Consider the following 23465-nt stretch of genomic DNA (forward strand, 5'->3'; position numbering starts at 1 on the left):
CCTGTTCTGGGCCTGTTACGGGCACAGGGCATTGCGATCTTGGGATATCTGGACGATCTCCTGTTAAGATCGAGTGTCAGTCAGAGCCTGCTGCTCGATCTGTCCACTACGGTTCAGATGCTCCAGGAGTTTGGATGGACCATCAACGTTCAGAAGTCGACTTGGTCTCCTTCGGTTCGTCTCCCGTATTTAGGGATGGTCCTGGACTCCGCCCAAGCGAAGGTGTTTCTGCCAGAGGACAAGCTCTGGACCCTGCAGGACGAGGTGAGGTCCCTCAGGGACAACAAGTCCTCATCACTCAGGACCTGTATGCGGTCCCTGGGATTGATGGTGTCGGCCTTCGAGGTCATGCCGTTTGCACAGTTTCACACGCGGTCTCTCCAGACGGAGATACTGGCCAGATGGGACAGGCTCCCCCGGTCCTTGGACCAGAGGTTGTCTGAGTCGCCAAACCAGAGTGGATCTTCTGTGTTGGCTCCAGTCCCCAGCCGTAGTGGAGGGGAAATCCTTCCGGCCATTGCTGTGGACGGTGATTACCACGGATGCCAGCCTGTCGGGCTGGGGTGGCGTTCTGGGCAACCTGTCTGCCCAGGGCACTTTGTCGGTGGAGGAATCCTCCCTACCGATCAACATCTTGGAATTGTGAGCGATCAGGCTCTGCCTGCTTCGTTGGTCGGATCGTCTTCAGGGCCGCCCTGTACGGGTGGAGACGGACAACACCACTGCGGTGGCTTACATCAATCACCAAGGGGGCACCAGGAGTGCCCGGGCGGCCCAGGAAGTGACCAGTATTCTGTCATGGGCCGAGACTCGCGTCCCGGCGATTTCGGCAGTTCACATTCCGGATGTGGAGAACTGGCAGGCCGATTATCTGACCCACCAGACCCTGGACCAGGGGGAATGGTTCCTGCACCCGGAGGTGTTTCAGATGCTGTGTGTGAAATGGGGATCCCCGGATGTGGATCTGTTCGCGTCCTGGCTAAACAACAAGGTCGGAAGGTTCTTGGCAAGAACGCGCGATCCTCTGGCAGACGCCTCGGATGCGCTGGTGGTGCCTTGGCACCGGTATCGTCTGATATATGCCTTTCCCCCGATTCAGTTGTTGTCCAGGTTCCTGCGCAGGTTGGTCTCGAAACCGAAGTTGGTTATTCTGATGGCCCCGGACTGGCCTCGCCGGTCCTAGTACGTGGACATCATTCAACTGGCCGTCAAGCCTCCATGGCAGCTACCGTTACGAAGCGATCTTCTGTCTCAGGGACCGATCTTCCATCCTGCTTTACAGTCGCTGGCTTTAACGGCATGGCTGTTGAAAGCCAGGTCCTGAGAGACAGGGGTCTCTCATCTGAGGTCATTCCTACTTTGCTTAAGGCTAGGAAAGCCTCGTCCGGTAAGATATATTACGGTACTTGGAAGGCTTATTTAGCCTGGTGTGAATCCAGAGGCTTCCCTCCTCGTGCCTAATCGGTGGCGAGGGTGTTGGCCTTCCTACAAACTGGTGTGGATCAGCGCCTGGCGTTAACCACGATTAAGGGCCAGCTGTCTGCACTGGCCGTCCTTTTTCAGTGCCCTTGGCGTCTAACTCTTTGATTCGCACCTTTATTCAAGGTGTGCGTTACTTGGCCCCTCCTCGGAAGGCGCCTCTACCTCCTTGGGACTTGAACTAGGTTCTGTCCATTTTGCAACGTCCTCCCTTTGAAAACATCAGGGAAATTGCCTTGCCTCTGCTGTCAAAGGTTGCTTTTTTAGTGGCGATCACTTCTGCACGCAGAGTGTCGGAGTTGGCGGCCTTGTCTTGCCGATCCCCTTACCTGGTGGTTCATAGGGATAAGGTGGTCTTGCGACCCAACCAGTCCTTCCTTCCAAAGGTGGTTTCTGATTTTCACCTTAATGAGGACATTGTTTTGCCTTCGCTTTGTGCGAATCCTAAAGAGTTTGCCTTGCATTCCTTGGATGTTGTCGGGCGATCAGGGTTTACCTGTCGTCCACTGAATCCTTTCGGAAGTCGGATTCTCTTTTTGTCCTTCCTGAGGGACCTCGGAAGGGTATGCCTGCGTCTGCGGCGACCATTTCAAAATGGATCAGACAGACGATTGTACAGGCCTATTCGATTTAAGGAAAGGGTACCACCCTTCCCTGTCAAGGCGCACTCTACCAGAGCATTGAGTGCGTCCTGGGCCTTCCGGCATCAGGCTTCGGTGGCCCAGGTGTGCAAGGCTGCGACTTGGTCGTCAGTGCACACCTTTTCAAAATTCTACAAACTTGATGTTCTGGCATCAGCAGATGCCTCCTTTGGCCGCAAAGTTCTGTGTGCGGCAGTGTCTTAAGGGGACCCTAGTCTTGCAGGTCCCTGGCTGTTGGGGTTGTTTTTCCCCCTTGTTTATTTGCTTTCCTGGGTTGTTGCTCCAGTTGAGCTTTTCTGTTGCCCAGAGGATACCTTCTGTTCACGTAAGGTTCCTTTCTCTGACGTGGGTGCTGCGTTGCCTTTGTGACGGTTGCGTTTTCCACCCCTCATGTCTACACTGCTTTGGGACATCCCATTGGTGAAGACTGAATGAGTGGGCGGCGACTGTCAGAGGACGCAAGAGAAAACTGAATTTTTGTAAAATCTTACCGTAAAATTCCTTTCTCTGAGTCCTCTGACAGTCGCCACCCCCGCCCCTCTATTTGGGGTTTTTTGGACTTTAACTGCTTGCTACCAAACTGAGTTGGGATTACTGATAGCAGGGGGGTATTGGACCAGTGGAACAGCCCCCATAGGTGTGTCTATGTAAATTACTTTGTTTTTAACAAGTCTTATGCCTAGCTTGCTCCTATGGATAAGAGGTCAATACCCATTCGTGCTCCTATGGATAAGAGGTCAATACCCATTGGTGAAGACTGAATGAGTGTGCGGCGACTGTCAGAGGACTCAGAGAAAGGAATTTCACGGTAAAATTTTACAAAAATTCAGTTTTTTCAGATTTAGGCTTCATTCCCATGGGCTCCACACACAGCGCCCCTGCATGCTTGTCAAATTAGGGTGTCCGACTGTATCTGTACAGCCCCTGCTTCCCCATTCAGTAACATAAGCTGCCTGCTTACAAGCGGCTCCAGGCTTTGAACAAATGGATCATTCTTGTTGTGTGGGCCTATACTGGCACAGTTTCTAAAAGGCCCCCAAATATTACCAAACAGGGCTACTAGATATTTCAAATCAAAGTGCAATTAAAGTATTTGTACTAATTTGAAACACAAAAATGCCTTTCTATGTGACTATATTATCATGTTGTACAGCCTTTTTTGTAGCAGGGCTGTACAACATATGCTAAGATGCTCATGATGGAAGTTTTATTTTCATTTTTTAGTTTTGGGTAAAGGGGAGATTGATGTTCTAATCCATCAGTTTTTATTGCTCTCTGCATCCCCATTAGGGAGAATCACCCCCTCTTATTTGTCTTGTTTACCAATAACAGAAAACCCAAAAGATTTGGCTGTCTCCAGAAAAAATATTGGAGGGAAATATTCCAAAGGCGGCACTAGTTCTGTTGACCTAGGGGTATCCAAAAGATTCCCTTTATTTACAGGGATTCCCTCTCACTTTTGGTTTTTGTTATGGGACAGAAAGTGAAAGTAAATCTCCCAAATGGGACAGAGATGGCAAAAATAAACATTACAGGGGTTATAACCACTTCTTTACTCAATCCAAAATAAAGAAAAAAGTTTAAAAAGTTTTGCCTATAGTTCTACTTTCAATATGTGCCTTTAACACAGAATACAGTTTTATCTGGGCAAATCAAATATCAAGGTGTTTTAAGATTTGGTTTTGTTTCTCAAAACCAATAGATTTTAAACTTATTAAAAAATATCTTCTTTGGTTGTAATTTATACCCTTCTTTTTTGACAGGTTTGAGAAAGCTGCAGTGGAATACCAAGAACATTTATGTGCCATGACTGGGGTAGACTGCAGTACCCCTGGCTTTGATAAGATCATTTTAAAATTGGCTAATTCTAGCAGCACTTCTGCCAGCCCCAAACATGCAAATGGTATGTTGAAAGATCTGTATTCCATCTGTAACACATTTTTCACTATATATTTTAGGTCTTGCAATAATCATATTGCCCATGGACGTCATCAGACGGATTCATTTTTGTATATTGTGTTTGTGTATGAACATGGGATATCTTACAGGATATGAGCGTTATCAGTACAGGACATAAGAGTTAGTGTTTGTAAAGTCTAGTTTTTTTTGTTCCTATAAAAATAACAAGCATGTTATACTTATCTCCTCTGTTTCAGTGGATTTACACAGAGCAGCCTAGATACTCCTCCTCTTCTCAGGTCCCTCTTTGATCCTGTCTCCTCCCTCCTGTTAAACGCTCCCACAGCAAGCAGCTTGCTCTGGGGCATCTGAGCCAAGTCACAGCCCCCTTTGTCCATTCAGACACGGAGCCCCGCCCCCTCTCTCCTAATTTGCTAGCTGACTTTGACAGCAGCGGCAGCCAATGGCGCTGCTACTGTGCCTTAGCCAATCAGGATTGAGAATCTCGGATGGCTGAGACACTCATGGACGGGGGGAGGGGGACCTGTGTTAGGGGGTCCGAGGGGGGCTTCTGCACACAGAATGCTTTTTATCTTAATGCATACAAAGGTTATTTTCTGCTACATTAAATTGACTGGATACACTCCAAAGCTTTGCTGCCCTATAGCTATGTAGATTTTGTGAGGCTCCAGCTTTTTCTAGTGTCCCTAGGCAATAGACCACGTCACCTATTTCTCTTTCGTTAATTGACAGATACAGCTCCTGATATTCTTAACCATTGGGTTATACTGCCCATAACAGGAGTAGGACACTAGGCAGAAAGGAATTCTGGCTTCGTCCTTGGGCAGTCCTAGGGGGTATACTCCTTCTCTCTACTATAGCCACTCAGTCAAGAGTGGCTATAGTAGAGATCTTTGGTCCCCGCAAAAACTTTAGATATAATTTTTTTTTTCTTGTCCTAGATTTTTCCCTTTTGAGATCTACAATCAACTGCCGGACTGGGCGACGGCTGGGTAATCTAGATCCAGTGGTCACCCCAGTCTGCCCAGTGAGCGCATGCAGACCTCAGCTGCACTCTAGTTTGGCCACGACATAGCCCCACTGGATGGGGGCTAGCCTGCGAGTTTAACGCCTCGCAAAGTCCCCTGCGACCGGGTCTCGGCCTGAGTCGCAACGTTACTCCTGGCCGACAGCTCTCCCCCCCCCCCCCCCATCCCCCGAGAGGGGTTCTGTCTGGAGTGGTGACCGCCTGGTTTCTGGTATAAGTATCTGTCCCCCCTCTCCCCCTGGAGGGTTTTTTTGGGTGGATGTGGGCCCCTCCTTGGGACGGTCTGACCCTGGGTTCCCCTCCTTCCCGCAGGCACCCTCTTTTGCCAAGTCCCTCATCCTGCCCCCCCCCCCCCCCCGCTGGGGCTATTTGGGTGGTCTGGCCATTTTCCTGGGATGGGGGCAGGGCGCTAACTGGCAATAGGGGCCAGGGGGTTGCGCCACCATTGAATGGACGATCGATGGTGCAGGGGGGGGTGTTGTACCTGGTGGGGGCTCCTGCCAGGGCCCCCCTTCCTGCCTGGATTTGTCCTTGAGGGCTAGTCTCCCTCCATGGTCCCTGTAAGCCTCGTGGGGCCGCTATTATGTGTTTATATGCATGGCGGCCATGTTTGTGTATTCCGGTGGCCATTTTGCGGTGATTTGCTATTGGAAATTGCGGCACCCATGACAGTGGAGCCCTGTGGGCGGCGATTTCGGCGGTGGGATCCCCACCTCATCCCCTGGTGCTGACTCCTGGATCATTTTACTTCCTGTTTGCCACTTGTAGTGCAGATTCTCTTGGTGGCTGAAGGTGCCTGTTTCTGTGGGTGATGAGTCTGGTGGGGTCCTCTCCCTCCCCGTTCGCTTTGTGCTTGGCAACCGGGTGGTGCTGGCAGCACGGTGGGGATTTTTGCTTTGCGTTTTTACACTTTTTGTGGGGTTCCCCCCGATGACTCATGTAGTCTATAGAGCACATTTCCCCACCTGATCCTCTCTCTAATGCTTTGGGGCCCTCCAGGTCCCAACCATCCATTTATGCACTGACAGCAGTCTTGGAGTCCCTTGTATCCCGGGTGGAGGTGGCTTGCGGGCGAAGGGATAGCAAAAAGTGTCCCCCGCCTTCCCCTGCCTCATCGGTCTCATCAGATCCTGAATCTGATTTGGCCACCGCTGACGTGGGTCACCATGCTGGGTCTGCAACCACGTGCCTGTAATCTTCTGATAGTGAGGATGATTCCTCAACATCTGCAACTGCGCACGAAAAGGTACTGACGGATGCATTAATTGTATCTGTGTGTGAGACCCTAGAGATGGAGGACGCAGCTGAACCTGCGACGGAGGAGCATGTGCCCTTTGGAACTCGCAAGCCATCCAAAGCGGCAAAGGTGTTTCCGTTCCCTGCTAATTTTGACAGAAGTGTCGCTAAAGAGTGGGGACGACCAACACACCCCCGTGGGGTCCCTAAGTGCTTTATTAGGCGTTACCCCAATGAGGAGTCTCTTAAGAAGTAGATTGTGCTACTGGTGGTGGACCCTCCAATTTCCAAAATAATCAAGGCAACCGTGATTGCGGTTGAATAGTCCCCGGCCTTTAAGGATCCGGCTAAACCAGAAGGCGGAGGCTGTGGCCCGCACTATGTACAGTCTGGCTGATTCGGCAATGAGGCCGGTATTCACCATTGCCCTTGTGTCGCAAACTCTGACCGAGTGGGCTGGGGGACCAGCTGGTCCAGGGGCAGCAGTTTATCTGTGATGCTTATTTGGATGCAGCTCCCCTGATGGCTCGCCTCTGTTTTGGCAGTGGTCCTTCAGCGTGTTTTTTGGCTCAAGTGCTGGTCTGAGGGTCAGACTTCAAAAAAGGCCTTGACTGATCTTCCTTTTCAAGGAGATCGCCTTTTTGGAGCTACCCTGGATGACATTAGTAAAGGTTTCAAAGGGGAGAAGAATACTACTTCTGTAGGCTACGAAGGGCAAGGAACCTCGTCTCGGCTGGTCACCCGGGTCTTCCGGTGGGACAGGAGACCTGGGCGAGCCGCGGAAGGAGGGGGCGTCCCCTCCCACTCCTTGTAATGACTGCTGAGTGCCTGTCCAGCTGCATCGTTTGTCATTACAAGAACGCCTACCGTCAACTCTAAACAACGCTACCGGGGTGATGCCTCTGGGTGCAGGCATCACCCCGGTACAACCCCCTAAAGCCGAGGCCGCATATTTGAGTTCCGTCGGCGCTAAGTGGTTACATTTTTATGTCAGATGGGGCTCCTGTGACCCGGTTAAGGCTCCTGTGTCCCTGTTGCGACTCTTATTTAGCCTTGGGTTATTTTCCCCACCCCTCCTTTTTCCTTTTGGCTTTGCTTTTGGACGTCTCAGTAGTTATGAATTATGGAGCGATGTCAGTCGATGAATAAAATAGAACATGGGATTTTTGTACTTGCCGTAAAATCCATTTCTCTGAGTTGACGGACACAGCATTAAGGAGTTTTAATACTTCTAATACTGCTTGCTACTAAACTGATTACCTAGAGCAGAGGGGGGGGGGGGGGGTTTATATACCAGCTGAGGACAGCCCCTGGGCTTAGCCAGGTGTTTTTTGTTCTGCCTAGTCCTACTTCTGGAGGAGGCAATATAACCCAGTAGTTATGATTTATGGAGCGCTGTGCCTGTGGAACTCAGAGAAATGGATTTTATGGTAAGTACAAAAATACGGTTTTCCCTTTAGTTCATTGACGGACACAGCTCTTGATTCTTCTTTACCATTGGGTTATACTGCCCCCTACAGGAGAGGCAGGAAAATGCTTGATCACACCTATGGAGCAGTCCCAGGGGGTATACACCCACTCTCTGTTAGACACTCAGTTTTTCTCTCCCTAGTAAGGACCTAGTTCCTTGCTGGGATCTCTGGTCCTGGCATTTTTCTTTTTAAATGCAATTTTCTCTTGCGTCCTCTGACAGACGCAGCTCTCAATGCTTCACTATTGGGTAATGCGCCATCTACAGGAGTAGACTAGGCAGTGAAAAGTTTTCACCTGACATGCCTATAGGGGCTGTCCCTCACGACCTTACCCCAGACACTGTGCTCTCAAATCAGTTTCTTTCTGCCTAGTGAAGGAGTAGAACCTAGGTTTCCCTGCTACGACTTTGGTCTGTTTTTATTATTCTTTTGAAAATGTTTATTTTTCTTTTCTCACTATCGTTAGTGTCAGGGGATCCTCCTGGTGAACTACAAGCAACAGCCGGGCTGGGGTTTCGCACTGGATAATCTAGATCCTTATGGTCTCCCAGCCTGGCCAACGAGCGTGAGCAGGTTATGGTCCGCCCAGGCCTCGCCATGACAGAGCCCTGGTGGATAGGGACGAGCCTGCAAACAGATGCTTCGTCGTGTCGCATCAACCTGGAACGCCCTGAGTTGCAGCGTACCCCTCTTGGCTGACGGTACCCCCACTCAGGGTGGGAGGCGAGCTGTTTCAGAGCGGAACCCCACGGTCCATGGTAAGATGAGTGATGCAATGCCCCCCATGTCCCTGGGACAGATGTTTGTGGGGGTGCTGTGGGCCCACTCCTGGGGATAACAGGGCTGCGTCCCTCTGAAAGATCCCCCAGGCCTGTCAGGTCAGGTACTGCCCTCCCCGCTCCCGCTGGGGGCGCTATGGAGGTGTCTAAAGCCTGGGGGGGTTTAAAGGCGTTACCTTGTCCTGTGGGTAGCTTTAGATGGATTCCCACAGTGGCCTCATTCCTGTGTTCCTGAAAGGCTTGGCGCCGTTTTCGGCCACGATTTTAGGTGTGGGCATCTGGCTGCATCAGCGTAAGGGCAGCAGCCATTTTCCCTGTGCTTCCTATACCTTTCTATTGGCACCATTTTGTTGTATCCTGAGTTTATAAAAAGGGCTCGGCCTCTAGTGATGTTTGGTCACTTCCTCTCAGAAGTTCACACACGCTGAAGACTGTCTGCAGAGCGGCTGCATATCAGGGTTGCTGGCACAGTAAGGGGTTTTTAGTCCTTGGGGCATTCTTAAGACACAGCTCCTGTCGGGGCACTTATTAACCTTAAAGGGGGACTCCAACTGTAGCGCGGTATAGTGGTGCGGACTGCAATCGCTATTGGAAGGGCCAGTGTACTCTTTTTTTTTTTTTTTTTTTTTTTTTTTTTTCCATTTACTGCAATATGGAGTCCCAGGGTGAAAACTTCCCCTCTGAGTTTTTGTGCATTCGGACCTTCCGGATCACCTTCTCTGGTGTCTGTCTGCAGCCTTAGAAACTCTGGCGCCCAAGGTGGATCTTGTAATGAAACAAGTTACTACCCAAAACAGCCGATGCCCTCTCAGTCCTCTGTTTCAGAGCCTGATGTGGTTTCCATGGACAACACCCTCCCAGAGGGATCCCTGTCCTCTGTCAGACACTGAGGATGAGTCCTCCTCAGCTGCAGCGCGGGAACGTGCTCTAGTGAAAGCACTGATTCGTTCAGTGAGGGAAACTTTACATTTGGATGATGAGCCCACACAGTCAGGAAAGCGGGTTGTCTTCGCCTCCTGTAAAGCCCAGAAGTATATATATATATATATATATATATATATATATATATATTTCACAATATTGTGAATGAGCAACGGTGGCGCATTAAACACATGCTGGTGTTGCCCAAGCACTTTCAGCGCCATTACCCCTTTGCGGACTTAGTTTCCAATCATTGAACGGTGTCACCTAAGGTGGATCAGACTGTTTCCCGGTTGAATAAATCTACTGTAGTCCCTGTAGGACCCAATGGACAGGCGAATGGAATCACTTTCCCGCCACCTGCACTTGTTGGCAGGTTCGATTCTAAAACCTGTGTTCGCATCCGTCCTAGTTTCTCAGACGGTGACGGAATGGGTCAAGGTACTTAGGAGCAGCTCGACCGCTGAGTCGGTATCTCCAACTCTACTTGAGCTCACGGATCAGATGGCCCAGGCCATGGTGTACCTGTGTAATGCAGCCCTGGACACGGCTCCTCTGGCTGCCAGAGTGTCTGTGGTGGGGATCGCCTTACGCCGCATGGTGTGGCTAAAGAGCTCGTCGGTGGACCAGGCTTCTAAGAAGGCCCTGACTGATCTTCCCTTTTTATGGGAACGTCTGTTTGGTGACTCCTTGGATGAGTTACTCAAGGGTCTAACGGGGGATAAGAGTACTCTTCTTCCCCAATCCTCTATGGGTAAGGCACCCCGCAGCAAGCGGGGGGCCTTCCTTCAAGGCTCACAGGCAGCCTTTTCGTGCCTCAGGGGCGCAAGAGAAAGGTAAATCGTTCAGAGTCTCTGGAGGGGAACAAGGAGGCTAGGTCGGGTGAGCCTGAGACTAGCCAGTCTGGTTCCGCGGACGAATCCGCCTCTGCATGAAGGGACACCCTCACCCGATTCGGCGGTGGGGTGACGTCTGTGTTGCCTTCTGGGACCCTGGCCATCTCTGGGTCTGGACAGATGTGTTCGTGACCGGATTCCTACAGGGTACAAGACTGAATTTCGGTCTCGCCCAGCAGACAGGTTCTTTCCACCATGTCTCTGTCTATCTCCGGATCCATTGTAGGATCCCAGGGAGGCGGTGCAGGATCTCCTTGCACAGTGAGTGATTGTGCAGGAAAGAATCCCAGGGTCTTCACCAAGGCTTTGGCCCCGCTGCTGGCTTTGCTACGCAAAAAGGGGATTGCGTTTCTCGGATGTCTGGACGATCTGTTGAGGGCGAGCTCTCATGTCACCCTGTCGAGCGACCGGGTGTTCAAGGTCCAGACGCTCCAGGAGTTTGGTTGGACCATTGATTTCCAGAAGTCGGCGCTGACTCCATCAGTGCGTCTGCACTACCTGGGCTTGATCCTGGACTCCTCTCAGGTTAGGGTCTTGCTCCCAGAGTCCATACTTCAGACCTTTCAGGGCGAGATCAGATGGACAACGATCTCTTCTCCCTGCGCATGTGTATGAGGTCCTTGGGGCTGATGGTGTGTACCTTCGAGGTGGTACCATTCGCTCTATTTCTCACAAGGCCTCTACAGATAGAGATTCTTGTCAAGAGAGACGCAAAACCGCTGTCTTTGGACGGGAGGAATTGTCTTAGCCATCAATTGTGGTCAGAACTCTCCTGGTGGCTTCTGTCGCCCACTCTGAGCCAGGGCAGGATTTTTTCTGCTGTTGTTGTGGACAGTGGTCGCCACGGATGCCAGCCTGTCGTACTGGGGTGGACAAGTTCCGGCCCTCTCCGCAGTTCTCATTCCAGGAGTGGAGAACTGGCAGGCGGATTACCTGGTTAGTCAGGTTTTGGATCAGGGGGAATAGTCCCTACATCAGGAGGATTTCACCTCCTTTGTGCCCAATGGGGAACTCCGGAGGTGGATCTGTTTGCGTCTCGTCTAAACGAAAAGGTGCAGCAGTGTCTGGCCAGGGCTTGAGATCCTCTGGCTGTCGCCACAGACGCATTGGTGGTGCCTTGGAGCCGATATTGGCTGATCTATGCCTTCCCTCCGATACAACTGTTGTCGGGGTTCCTCCGCAGGTTGGCGTTGAAGGTGCAGGTGATTCTGGTATGTGGTACGCAGACCCAGTAAGATGGTGGTTAAGCCACCCTGGCAGCTGCCTCTGTGAGGGGATCTGCTGTCTCAAGGGCTGATCTTCCATCCTGCTTTATGGTCGCTGGCCTTAATGGCGTGGCTGTTGCAGGCCAGGTGTTGACAGAGGTCTCTCGGATTCTGTGATTCCTACCTTGTTGAGGGCTAGGAAGGTGACTTCCAGGAAAATGTTTCATCCTCATTGGAAGATGTATTTCTCTTGCGTCCTCTGACAGTCGCCGCCCACTCATACATTCTGCGCTTCTGGGTATTGGTCTTATCCACAGGACTAAGCTAGGCAAAAGATTTTGTTAGAAACCGTTCACAAAACCTTTGTATTGACACACCTACAGGGGGCTGTCCCTCTGGTCCAATACCTCCAGCTAACAGCATTCCCAAATCAGTTTGTCTCTGCCTAGCATAGGAGTAGGCTGGCTTTTCCCTGGCTGGGGCTGCAGTCTCAGCCTTTTTACTTATTTTTTTCTCTCTGAGAAAGTGATTTTTCTTTACAATAGCTATTTATTTGTTCCTGCGCTTAGTCAGACTTCGGAAGACTACAGCGTTTGCTGGCTGGGAATCGCACTGGTTGTCCTAGAGCCTTACGGAATCCCAGCCTGCCATCGAGCGTTAGCAGGTTATTTGTACGCCCATTCCTCGCAAACGACCATGTCCCTGTCCTCGGGGACCAGCCTGCGAAGTGGCTACTTCGCTGGGATGTCTCAACTGCGGTCCACTGCGTGTTGCTAGCGTCCTTTTCGGCTGATGGCACCACTACCCAGAGTGGGAGGCTTCCTGTCACAGAGCGGTACCCACGTTTCGCTACCTCTCTGTCTATGGCACTGTCTGTCGGGGTGTGTATGTGGGCCCTCTGTTTATGGGGATGGCAGTGCACATGGATCTGTAATATTTTCCTCATTTGTCAGTGCGGTCCCTGTGTGTCCCTTCCCGATCCCTGCGGGGGCGCTGTGGCAGTTCTACCGCTGTGTGGGGGGTTACGGGGGTCCCTGATGTCCCTGAGGTGCTTCGGCAACATTTTTGGGGTGCAGATATGGTGTGTGGGGGCCGCAATCAGTGTAAAACCGCGGGGCTGCCATTTTTCTGAAATTCTTTGGGCGCCATCTTTAGTGTGGGCACTATGTTCTTTATGTGAACAGCGGCCATTTTCCCAGAGCCTTCTCCATAGACTTGTATTGGCAACCATTTTCTTGTGGCTCAGGGCTGTGTTCTGCCTCTAGTGGCGTTATGTCCCTTTCTTTCTTCTCACAGGCAGATCGAGCTGGCAACGTGTGGCAAGTATAGGCACACTTTTAGGGGATTTTATGGTGTTTCCTGGGCTGCATTCCTGCTGGCATTTATTATTTTGCAGTTTTTAGTAGCACAGGCTTAGTTCCTCATTGCGGTGCATTTGCGTTGGGAACCGCGGTAATCGCCGATTTTTAAAGGGCCAGCGCCATTTAAAATCTGAAGTGCTATGATGGAGTTCCAGGATAGCAAATTCCCCCCTGCTCTGGTGGAGGGTTCAGGTACCCCTGAATCCTCTGCTATAGTATCACTTACTGCTGCACTTGTGACTTTAGCGTCAAAAGTGGATTTGTTGATGTCTGACCGGGCTTCTAGGAAAAGGCCCAGGCTTTCTCAGTCTTCTGATTCAGGGCCAGATATGGTTGCCACGGACAGTGTACCCCCTGAGGGCTCTCAGTCGGATGTGGAGGAGGATTCCCCCTCTGGTTCAGCAAGAGAACGCGCTGCAATGTCTGCGCTTATTAGCTCTGTGAAAGACACGCTAAATTTAGATGAGCCCCACCGGTCAGGTAAGCGGTCTTCCTTTGGGACCCGCAAAGCCCAGAAGTCGGATCAGGTTTTTCCCTGCCCCGCTGAGTTTTCATGAGACCGTGAATGAACAATGGCGCAATTTAAAGCGCAATTTTGTGGTTCCCAAGCGTTTTCAGTACCGTTATCCCTTTGCGGCTCCAGTGGATTTGCGCTGGACTGTGGCTCCTAAGGTGGACCACACTGTGTCCAGGTTAAATAAAGCCACTTTGATGGCCGCAGAGGATTTTCCGGTTTTTAAAGACCCGGCGGATAGGTGGGTGGAAACTCTTACCCGCCACAGCTACCTGGTAGCTGGTTCCTTAATGAAACCCGTGTTTGCTTCCGTAATGGTCTCTCAGGCTGTTGTGGAGTGGGCCAAGGTGCTTAAACGCACCCTTATTGCTGACTCCGCCCCTCCTGCTACTCTGGAGATGGTGGATCAAATTATTCAGGCACTATTCGTGGCGTTGCCTTTCGGCCTCGCTTTGGTAAATACCCTTGGAGCCGAAGTGTTGGCTCCTGTTCTAGCCTTGTTGCGGGTACAGGGGATTGCCATCCTTGGGTACCTGGATGATCTCCTTTTAAGGCCAGTGCCACTCTGTTGCGCGATCTGGTAACCACGGTTCAGACGCTCCAGGAGTTCGGGTGGACCATCAGTTTTCAGAAGTCGACATTGTCCCCTTCTGTTCGTGTTCCTTACCTGGGGATGATTCTGGACTCCGCCCAGGTGAAGGTCTTTCTTCCGGAGGACAAACTCGGGACTCTGCAGGACGAGGTCAAGTCCCTCAGGGACAACGAGTTCTCTTCGCTCCGGACCTGCATGCGGTCCCTGGGCTTGATGGTGTCGGCTTTCGAGGCGATATCATTTGCACAGTTCCACACACGATCTCTGCAAGCGGATATTCTGACCAGGTGGGACAGGCATCCTCACTCCTTGAAAAGGAGGATCTCTTTGAGCCCCCAAGTCAGATCGGATCTTTTGTGGTAGCTCCAGTCTCCGGCTCTGAAGGAAGGAAAATCCTTTCAACCGTTGCTATGGACTGTGGTAACTACGGACGCCAGCCTGTCGGGCTGGGGCGGTGTTCTGGGCAGTTTGTCGGCCCAGGGCACTTGGTCGGAGGGGGAGTCCTCCCTACCGATAAATGTCTTGGAACTGCAAAGCAGTCAGCCTCTGTTTGCTCCGTTGGTCGGATCGTCTTCAGGGCCGCCCGGTGCGTGTGCAGACGGACAATGCAACTGCGGTGGCTAACATCAATCACCAAGGGGGCACCAGGAGTGCCAAGGAAGTGGCCGAGATTCTGTCTTGGGCCGAGACGCAGGTCCCAGGGATTTCGGAAGTTCACATTCCAGGTGTGGAGAACTGGCAGGTGGACTATCTGAGTCGCCAGAACCTGGACCAGGGGGAATGGTCCCCCCACTATCAGAGGCGTAAGAGAGGCCTTCCTCAAAATTCAGGCTCGCCCTCAGGTACGTGATAGGTTTTGTCCGTTTTGCAACGTCCTCCCTTTGAGAACATCCAGGAGATTCCTCTGCCGATGCTGTTACGGAAAGTTGACTTTCTGGTGGCGGTCACATCTGCTCGCAGAGTGTCGGAGTTGGCGGCCCTGTCATGCCGCTCCCCCTATCTGGTTGTTCATAGGGACAAAGTGGTCTTGCAACCTCATCAGTCCTTTCTTCCGAAAGTGGTTTCGGATTTCCATCTCAACAAGGATATTGTCTTGCCTTCGCTGTGTGCGAAGCCTAAGCATCCTAAGGAGTTTGCCTTGCATTCCTTGGATGTGGTGAGGGCCGTCAGGGTTTACCTGTCTACTGAATCCTTCAGACAGTCGGATTCTCTTTTTGTCCTTCCTGAGGGACCTCTGAAGGGTACGCCTGCGTCTGCGGCAACCATTTCCAAATGGATCAGACAGACGATTGTACAGGCCTATTTAATTAGGGATCACGTTCCATCTTTCCCTGTCACAGCGCACTCTTCCAGAGCAGTTTGTGCGTCTTGGGCCTTCTGCCATTAGGCATCGGTGTCCCAGGTGTGCAAAGTCGTCCGTGCATACCTTTACTAAATTTTACAAACTTGATGTTCTGGCATCGGCAGATGCCTCTTTTGGCCGCAATGTTCTGAGTGCGGCAGTGCCTTAGGGGAGACATGGTGGTTTTTAGCCTGTCTCCTCCTGTTGGGGTTTGTTCCCCCTTGGTTATTTTGCTTTCCTTGGTTTGTTCGCTCCTGTTGAGCTTTCCTGTTACCCAGTGTTTACCTTTCTGGTTCAGAAAAGGTTCTTTTCTCTGACCTGGGGTGCTGCGTTGCTTTTTTTGACGGGTTACGTTTCCCACCCCTCACATCTACACTGCTTTGGGACGTCCCAGAAGTGCAGACTGTATGAGTGGGCGCGACTGTCAGAGGACGTAAGAGAAAATAGAATTTTTGTAAGAACTTATCGTAAAGTTCTTTTCTGAGTTCTCTGACAGTCGCCGCCCCCACCCCTCTTTTGGGGTTCATGGATTTCTACCCTGCTTGCTACCAAACTGATTTGGGAATGCTGTTAGCTGGGGGTATTGGACCAGAGGGACAGCCCCCTATAGGTGTGTCTATACAAAGGTTTTGTGAATGTTTTCTAACAAAAACTTTTGCCTAGCTTACTCCTGTGGATAAGACCAATACCCAGAAGTGCAGACTGTATGAGTGGGCAGCGACTGTCAGAGGACTCAGAGAAAATAATTTTACGGTAAGTTCTTACAAAAATTCTATTGCCTGATGTGAGTCGCAAAAATGGTATTCTCGCTCCTTCTCGGTGGCGAGGGTCTTAGCCTTCTTGCCGCAGAGAGTGGAGCAACGTTTGGCTTTAGGCATGATTAAAGTGTCAGCCTTAGCCATTTACTTCCGTCCATTGGCAACTAATTCCTTGATTCACACCTTTATTCGAGGGGTGCGTCATTTGGCTCCGCCGAGGAGATGCCCTTTACCTCCATGGGGATCTGAATTTGGTTTTGTCCATTCTTCAACGACCTCCCTTTGAAAATATCAGGGACATTTCTCTGCCTTTGTTTTCTCAGAAGGTTGCCCTTTTGGTGGCTATCCCCTCTGCTCGCTGGGTGTCTGAGTTGGCGGCTTTGTGCTGCCGCTCGCCTTTTCTGGTCGTTCATGGGGATAAGGTTGTTCTGCGTCCTAACCAATCTCTTCTCCCTAAGGTGGTGTCTGCTGTCCTCCTCAATGAGGATATTGTTTTACCTTCGCTCTGTGTTAGGCCCAAGCTTCCCAAGAAATTTGCCTTGAATTCGCTGGATGTAGTTCGGACGGTGAGGGTCTACCTGTCAGCCACGGAGTCCTTTCCGACGTCTGATTCCCCGTTTGTCCTTCCTGCAGGATCTCGTATGGATTCGAATACATCTGCTGCACCCATATCAAAGTTTCAAAGTCCCATATCAAATATTGTTCAGGCCTATTCGTTAAAGGGTCAGGTTCCTCCTTTCCCTGTGAGGGTACATAATACTAGAGCTCTGAGTGCCTCTTGGGTTTTTCCCCATCAGGCTTCTGTGGCACAGGTGTGTAAAGTGGTGACCTGGTCGTCTCTGCACCCTTTTAAAAAATTTTACAAGATTGATTTGATGGCATCCTTTATGCTTCCTTTGGCTGCAAAGTTTTGCAGGCTGCTGTTTGCTAAAGAGACTTGTTTTTTTCTCTTTATGGGGTGAATTTTTTTTTTGGGGTAAGCTCCTGTTGTTTGAATTGAGCCTTGTCGTCTCCTTGTTGGCTACCTTTAGCCTTGGATATATGTTAACGTTTGGTTGCGTTCTTCCAACCCCTCATGCCTATACTGCTTTGGGACGTCTCATTAGTGAAGAAGCATTGAGAGCTACGTCTGTCAGAGGACGTAAGAGAAAATTGGATTTTTGTAAGAACTTAATGTAACATCCTTTTCTGAATCCTCTGACAGATGCAGCTCCTGCACCTCTATTTTGAGGTTGGTTGTGTCTTCTTTCACTGCTTGCTAGGAAACTGATTTTTGAACAGTGTGGGGTAATGTCGTGAGGGACAGCCCCTATAGGCGTGTCAGGTGAAAACTTTTCACTGCCTAGTCTACTCCTGTAGATGGCGCATTACCCATTAGTGAAGAAGCATTGAGAGCTGCGTCTGTCAGAGGACTCGGAGAAAATGATTTTACGGTAAGTTTTTACAAAAATCAAATTTCTCTTACGTCCTCCGACAGTCGCTGCCTCCTCTAAGTCCTCACTGATGGGTATTGTCTTCCTATCCGTAGGAATAGCTAGGCATATAGACTTAGTCCAAAGACAAAAGGCATTAGCATATACACACCCACGGGGGCTGTCCCATCCGGTCAATACCCCCCCTGCATCACCACTCCCAACTCAGTTTTAATCTGCCTAGCGTCAGGAATAGTCAGGCTACCTTGTGCTGGGGCTTCAGTCTCAGCCTTCCTTAATCTTTTATTTGATTTTCTTTTTAAATGTCAATTTTTTTCTTTCACTTTACTAGCTGTTCATTTTGTCAGCTTTAGTGTTAGTTTATTCTTCGGATGAAGATGGATCATGCGGTGCTGGGATTCGGACTGGCCACCCTGGTTCTCCAGGGCACAGAGGGTCAGATGGACCCCCAGCCCGCCATCGAGCGTTCAGCTATGGTTCGCCCTGGCATTAAGAACGACCCATCCCTGTTCGCTGCAGGGATGCAGCCGTGAGGTGGCTACCTCACAGGACTCGTCTGCGCTGCTGCAGCGTCATGTCTCTGGCTCACGGCACTCCCTGTCAGATGAGGACAGAGGTTTATCCGTGCATGGAGGCTCCCCATGCCATCGGGTACAGGTAAGTACTTTCTGTGTGGGGCCTTCTGTCTGGGGTGGCAGTCTGTGTTGCTGTGTGTCCCCATGTCTGTGCCTGTGTGACTCCCTGTGCGATCCCTGCGGGGTTCGCTTTGTGCAGATCTGTATGTTTTGCCGGGGGTCCCTGTGTCACCTTAGGTGCTTGTTTGGGGGTACAGACTTGTGTGTGGTGCGGCGGCCGCTGCGGGGGTTATTTCGCGCGGTCCGCCATGTTTTTACTATGCACACGTGTATAGCCCCTCTGGGGCGAGTATACAGGTCATTTTGGCGCCATCCGCCGCCATTTTGTGGGCGGTAGAACGATCGGTTCGGCGGCCATCTTGGCGTAGCCTCCTATGCATCCCTATGGGGCAGCCATTTTCCCTGGGGTCTGGCTTATAGCCAGCCCCCTCCAGCAGCATTTCCTTTTCCTCACAGGCAGCAAGGACACAGGTAGCAACGATCTGCGGGCTCTGCAGTTTATCTCTGTCGTCTTCTGCATACTGCTTCTGGCTCAGTTTCTTTTCTCCTTCATAGCTGTGACAGTAGCGGTGGGCTGCGCACTCCGCAGCGCTATTTAAAGGCGCAGTACACTACTTTTTTGCACTGTACTTTTTTCATAACTTGAGCCATGGATTCTCAGGAAAGCAAGTTTCCTCCAGCTTTAGTGGGGGGCCCCAGTTCTCCTGTGGCCCCGCTACGACCTGATCTGGCTGCTGTAGTTGCGACTTTAGTGGCAAATATGTAAATGCTGATGTCTGAGCGGGCTGCGAGAAAACGGCCCAGGCTGTCTCTCTCTTCTGATTCAGATGGGGATATGGCTGCTGCGAGCGTGCCCTTTTCAGGGTCCCGCTCATCCTTAGACCCTCCGGGGTCTGAGGGGGAGGCTGAAGTGGAGGGTGTTGATACATCCTCCCCAGGGTCACCTGAAGAACGGGCGACCATGGGTGAGTTAATTGTTTCTGTTAAGGAAACTTTACATTTGGCCCAGTCCTCCGGGCGTTGTGTCCTCGTTTGGGACGCACAGGACCCGCAAGTCTGTGCAGGTTTTCCCCTGCCCAGCAGAATTTCATTACACTGTTAATGACATGTGGCACACGTTAAAACGTCCATTCCTGGTACCTAGTCGGTTCAAATTGCTTTATCCTTTTGCGCCGGCTACGGAATCACGATGGTGTGTGCCTCCACAGGTAGATCACACTGTGGCTGTGCTGAACAAGGCTACCTTGGTTCCTACTGAGGATACCCCGGTTTTCCGGGATCCCACGGACCGGCGGTTGGAGTCTCTGGCCCGCCATTCCTATACGGTGGCGGGTTCGCTGCTCAAACCCGTTTTGGCGTCCATTATGGTGGCTCAGGCGGTGGCTGATTGGATTAAGGTGCTCAGAAGCAACCTTGTGTCGGATGACGTGCCGCCTGCCCGACTGGACATGGTGGACCAGATCCACCAGGGAGTCATGTATTTGTGTGATGCAGCCTTAAATGAGGCCCCTTTGGTGGCTCGCCTCTCGAGTGTTGCGGTACTTAACCGGCGACTGATCTGGCTGAAGAGCTGGTCGGCCGACCAGTCCTCACGGAAAACAGTGGCTGATTTTCCCTATGCTGGCTCTCGCCTTTTTGGCGAGGCGTTGGATACCCTGGTAAAAGGCGTCACGGGGGGCAAGAGCACTATGCTACCCCAGAACCCGAAAAACAAAAACAAGTCTTTCCGAGGCAAGCGGGGTTCTGCGCCTAGATCTAATCAGGGGTCCTTTCGTGCCTTTCGGAACCAATCCAAGGGCAAGCCCTTCAAGGCCCAGGGCAACCAGAAGAAACCCTGGGTGGGTAAGCAGAAGACCGGCAATGCCGGCTCGGCGGGACATTCCGCTTCTGCCTGAAGGGGCGCCCTCACCCGTTTCAGGGGTGGGGGGACGTTTGCGCGGTTTCCTCCAGCCTTGGCTGCTCCGGATTTCGGACAGGTGGGTCCAGGAAATCGTTCAGGTTACAAGATCGAATTCCTTTCCAGGCCGGCGGACAGATTCTTCCCCTCCAATCTTCATCTGCTTCCGGGGCGTCTGCAGGACTTGCATCAAGCGGTGCAGGACCTGCTTGCTCAGGGGGTGATTGTCCCGGTGCCTCATTGGGACAGGTTTCGGGGGTTTTATTCAAATCTGTTCACTGTGCCCAGTAAGGAGGGCAAAGTGCGTCCTATTCTGGACCTGAAAGCACTGTCCCACTTCGTGCGTGTTCGGAAGTTTCGAATGGAGTCTCTCCGTTCTGTAGTGGCCTCCTTGAGTCCGGGAGAATTCCTGGCTTCGATAGATCTGAAGGATGCGTTCCTGCACATCCCCATTTTCGAGGGTCATCAGCGGTACCTTCGGTTCGCTATCGCAGAGGACCACTACCAGTTTGTGGCGTTACCGTTCGGTCTCGCTTCGGGACCCAGGGTGTTTACCAAGGTGTTAGCACCGGTTCTGGGCCTGCTGCGGGCCCAGGGCATTGCGGTCCTGAGCTACCTGGACGATCTGCTTCTGAGATCGCGTGCCAGTCAGGACCTTGTGCGCGTTCTGTCCATCACGGTACAGACGCTCCAGGAGTTCGGGTGGACCATCAACGCTCAAAAATCAGCGTTGTCTCCGTCGCTTCGCCTTCCCTATCTGGGAATGGTTCTGGACTCTGCTCAGGCAAAGGTATTCTTGCCGGAGGACAAGCTCCGGACTTTGCGGGACGAAATCCGGTCCCTCAGGGACAATCCGTCCTCGTCACTCAGGACCTGCATGCGGGGCCTGGGGTTGATGGTGTCGGCCTTCGAGGCCATTCCCTTTGCCCAGTTCCACACGCGGGCCCTCCAGACGAAGATCCTGGCCAGGTGGGACAGTCTTCCTCAGTCCTTGGATCTGGATGTCTCTTTGAGTCGCCAGACCAGATTGGCTCTTCTGTGGTGGATCCAGTCCCCGTCGGCGGCGGAAGGCAAGTCCTTCCACCCGTTGGTGTGGACGGTGGTTACCACGGACGCCAGCCTGTCGGGCTGGGGTGGAGTCCTGGGCAACCTGTCTGCCCAGGGCACTTGGTCGGAGGAGGAATCCTCCCTCCCGATAAATGTGCTGGAACTACGGGCGATAAAACTGTCTCTTCCAGTGGTCGGACCGTCTCCGGGACCTGCCTGTTCGCGTACAGATGGACAATGCTACCCCAGTGGCCTACATCAACCACCAGGGGGGCACCAGGAGTGCTCGAGCGGCCCGGGAGCTGACAGACATTCTGTCTTGGGCCGAGACTCATGTCCCGGCGATTTCGGCAGTTCACATTCCGGGTGTGGAGAATTGGCAGGCAGACTATCTGAGCCGCCAAACCCTGGACCAGGGGGAATGGTCCCTACACCCGGAGGTCTTTCAGATGCTGTGTGCGAAGTGGGGATCCCCAGACGTGGATCTGTTCGCATCCCGGCTAAATCGAAAGGTGGGAAGGTTCGTGGCAAGAACGCGCGATCCGTTGGCGGACGCCTCGGATGCGTTGGTGGCCCCTTGGCATCAGTATCGTCTGATGTACGCCTTTCCTCTGATTCAGTTACTATCCTGGTTCCTTCGCAGATTGGTCTTGGAACCGTACTTGGTGATTCTGGTGGCGCCGAACTGGCCTCGCCGGTCCTGGTACGCCGACGTTGTTCACCTGGCAGTGGTGCCTCCGTGGCGTCTGCCTCTGCGGGAAGATCTCCTGTCTCAAGGTCCGATCTTCCATCCTGCTTCACAGTCGCTGGCTTTAACGACCTGGCTGTTGAGACCCAGGTCTTGAAGGACAAGGGTCTATCTCCTGAGGTTATTCCTACCCTGATCAAGGCTAGGAAATCCTCCTCTGGTAAGATTTATTACCGTACCTGGAAAGCCTATTTCGCCTGGTGTGAGTCCAGGGGGTTCTCCCCTCGTTCTTGGTGTCGAGAATTTTGGCTTTCCTCCAGTCTGGAGTGGATCAGCGCCTGGCGCTGGCCACGATAAAGGGCCAAGTGTCTGCACTGGCTGTTCTTTTCCAACGCCCTTTGGCGTCTCGTTCTTTGGTGCGCACCTTCATTCAAGGTGTGCGACATCTGGCTCCTCCCAGGAAGGAGCCTTTACCTCCATGGGACTTTAACTCGGTTCTGTCCGCATTACAGCGTGCTCCCTTTGAAAACATCAGGGAGATATCGTTGCCTCTGCTGTCTAAGAAGGTTGCTTTTTTAGTGGCGATCACTTCGGCTCGCAGGGTGTCGGAGCTGGCGGCGTTGTCTTGCAGCTCCCCTTACTTGATCATTTACGAGGATAAGGTGGTTTTGCGGCCACCCCCATCCTTTCTTCCCAAGGTGATCTCTGATTTTCACCTTAGTGAGGACATTGTTCTGCCTTCGCTTTGTACGAAGCCTAAGCATCCAAAGGAGATTGCTTTGCATTCCTTGGATGTTGTCAGGGCGATCAGGGTTTACCTGTCGTCTACGAAATCCTTTCGGAAGACGGATTCCCTCTTTGTCCTTCCAGAGGGACCTCGGAAGGGCATGGCTGCGTCCGCAGCAACTATTGCCAAATGGATCAGCCAGACCATTGAGCAGGCTTACGCCTTGAAGGAACGGGTTCCGCCCTTCCCTGTTAAGGTGCACTCTACCAGGTCTTTGAGTGCATCTTGGGCCTATTGGCATTGGGCCTCGGTGGCCCAGGTGTGCAAGGCGGCGACTTGGTCGTCGGTGCACACTTTTTCCAAGTTCTACAAAGTAGACGTTCTGGCATCAGCTGATGCTTCTTTTGGCCGCAAAGTTCTCAGTGCGGCTGTGCCATGATGGACCCTTGATTTTTTTCTCTGGGTCCCTGGCTGTTGGCATTTGCTTTCCTGGGCTGTTGCTCCTGTTGAGCATTGTTTTTTTCTGTTGCCCAGTTGGTTCTTACGGTGCATGTAAGATTCCTTTCTCTGATGTGGGTACTGCGTTGCCTTTTCTACGGTTGCGTCTCCCACCCCTCATGTCTATACTGCTTTGGGACATCCCATCAGTGGGGACTTAGAGGAGGCAGCGACTGTCGGAGGACGTAAGAGAAAACTGAATTTTTGTAAAATCTTACCTGTAAAATTCCTTTCTCTGAGTCCTCCGACAGTCGCCGCCACCGCCCCTCTTTTGGGGTTCTTATTAACTACTGCTATGCTACCAAACTGAGTTGGGAGTGGTGATGCAGGGGGGGGTATTGACCGGATGGGACAGCCCCCGTGGGTGTGTATATGCTAATGCCTTTTGTCTTTGGAC

General features: G+C 51.9%; 1 protein-coding gene across 4 annotated transcripts in view; it reads left to right on the forward strand.

Annotated features, from left to right (window-relative positions):
* SMG1 (SMG1 nonsense mediated mRNA decay associated PI3K related kinase) overlaps positions 1 to 23465 on the forward strand; it is a 795166-nt gene that overhangs the window by 346869 nt on the left and 424832 nt on the right. For all 4 annotated transcript variants that reach the window (XM_082260927.1, XM_082260924.1, XM_082260925.1 and 1 more), the window contains exon 24: positions 3884 to 4023. In XM_082260927.1, the coding sequence (XP_082117053.1) occupies positions 3884 to 4023 (140 nt within the window). The remainder of the gene's footprint in view (positions 1 to 3883; positions 4024 to 23465) is intronic.

Source organism: Pelophylax lessonae (assembly GCF_965119305.1).
Source record: "Pelophylax lessonae genome assembly, chromosome: 6".
Taxonomy (NCBI): domain Eukaryota; kingdom Metazoa; phylum Chordata; class Amphibia; order Anura; family Ranidae; genus Pelophylax; species Pelophylax lessonae.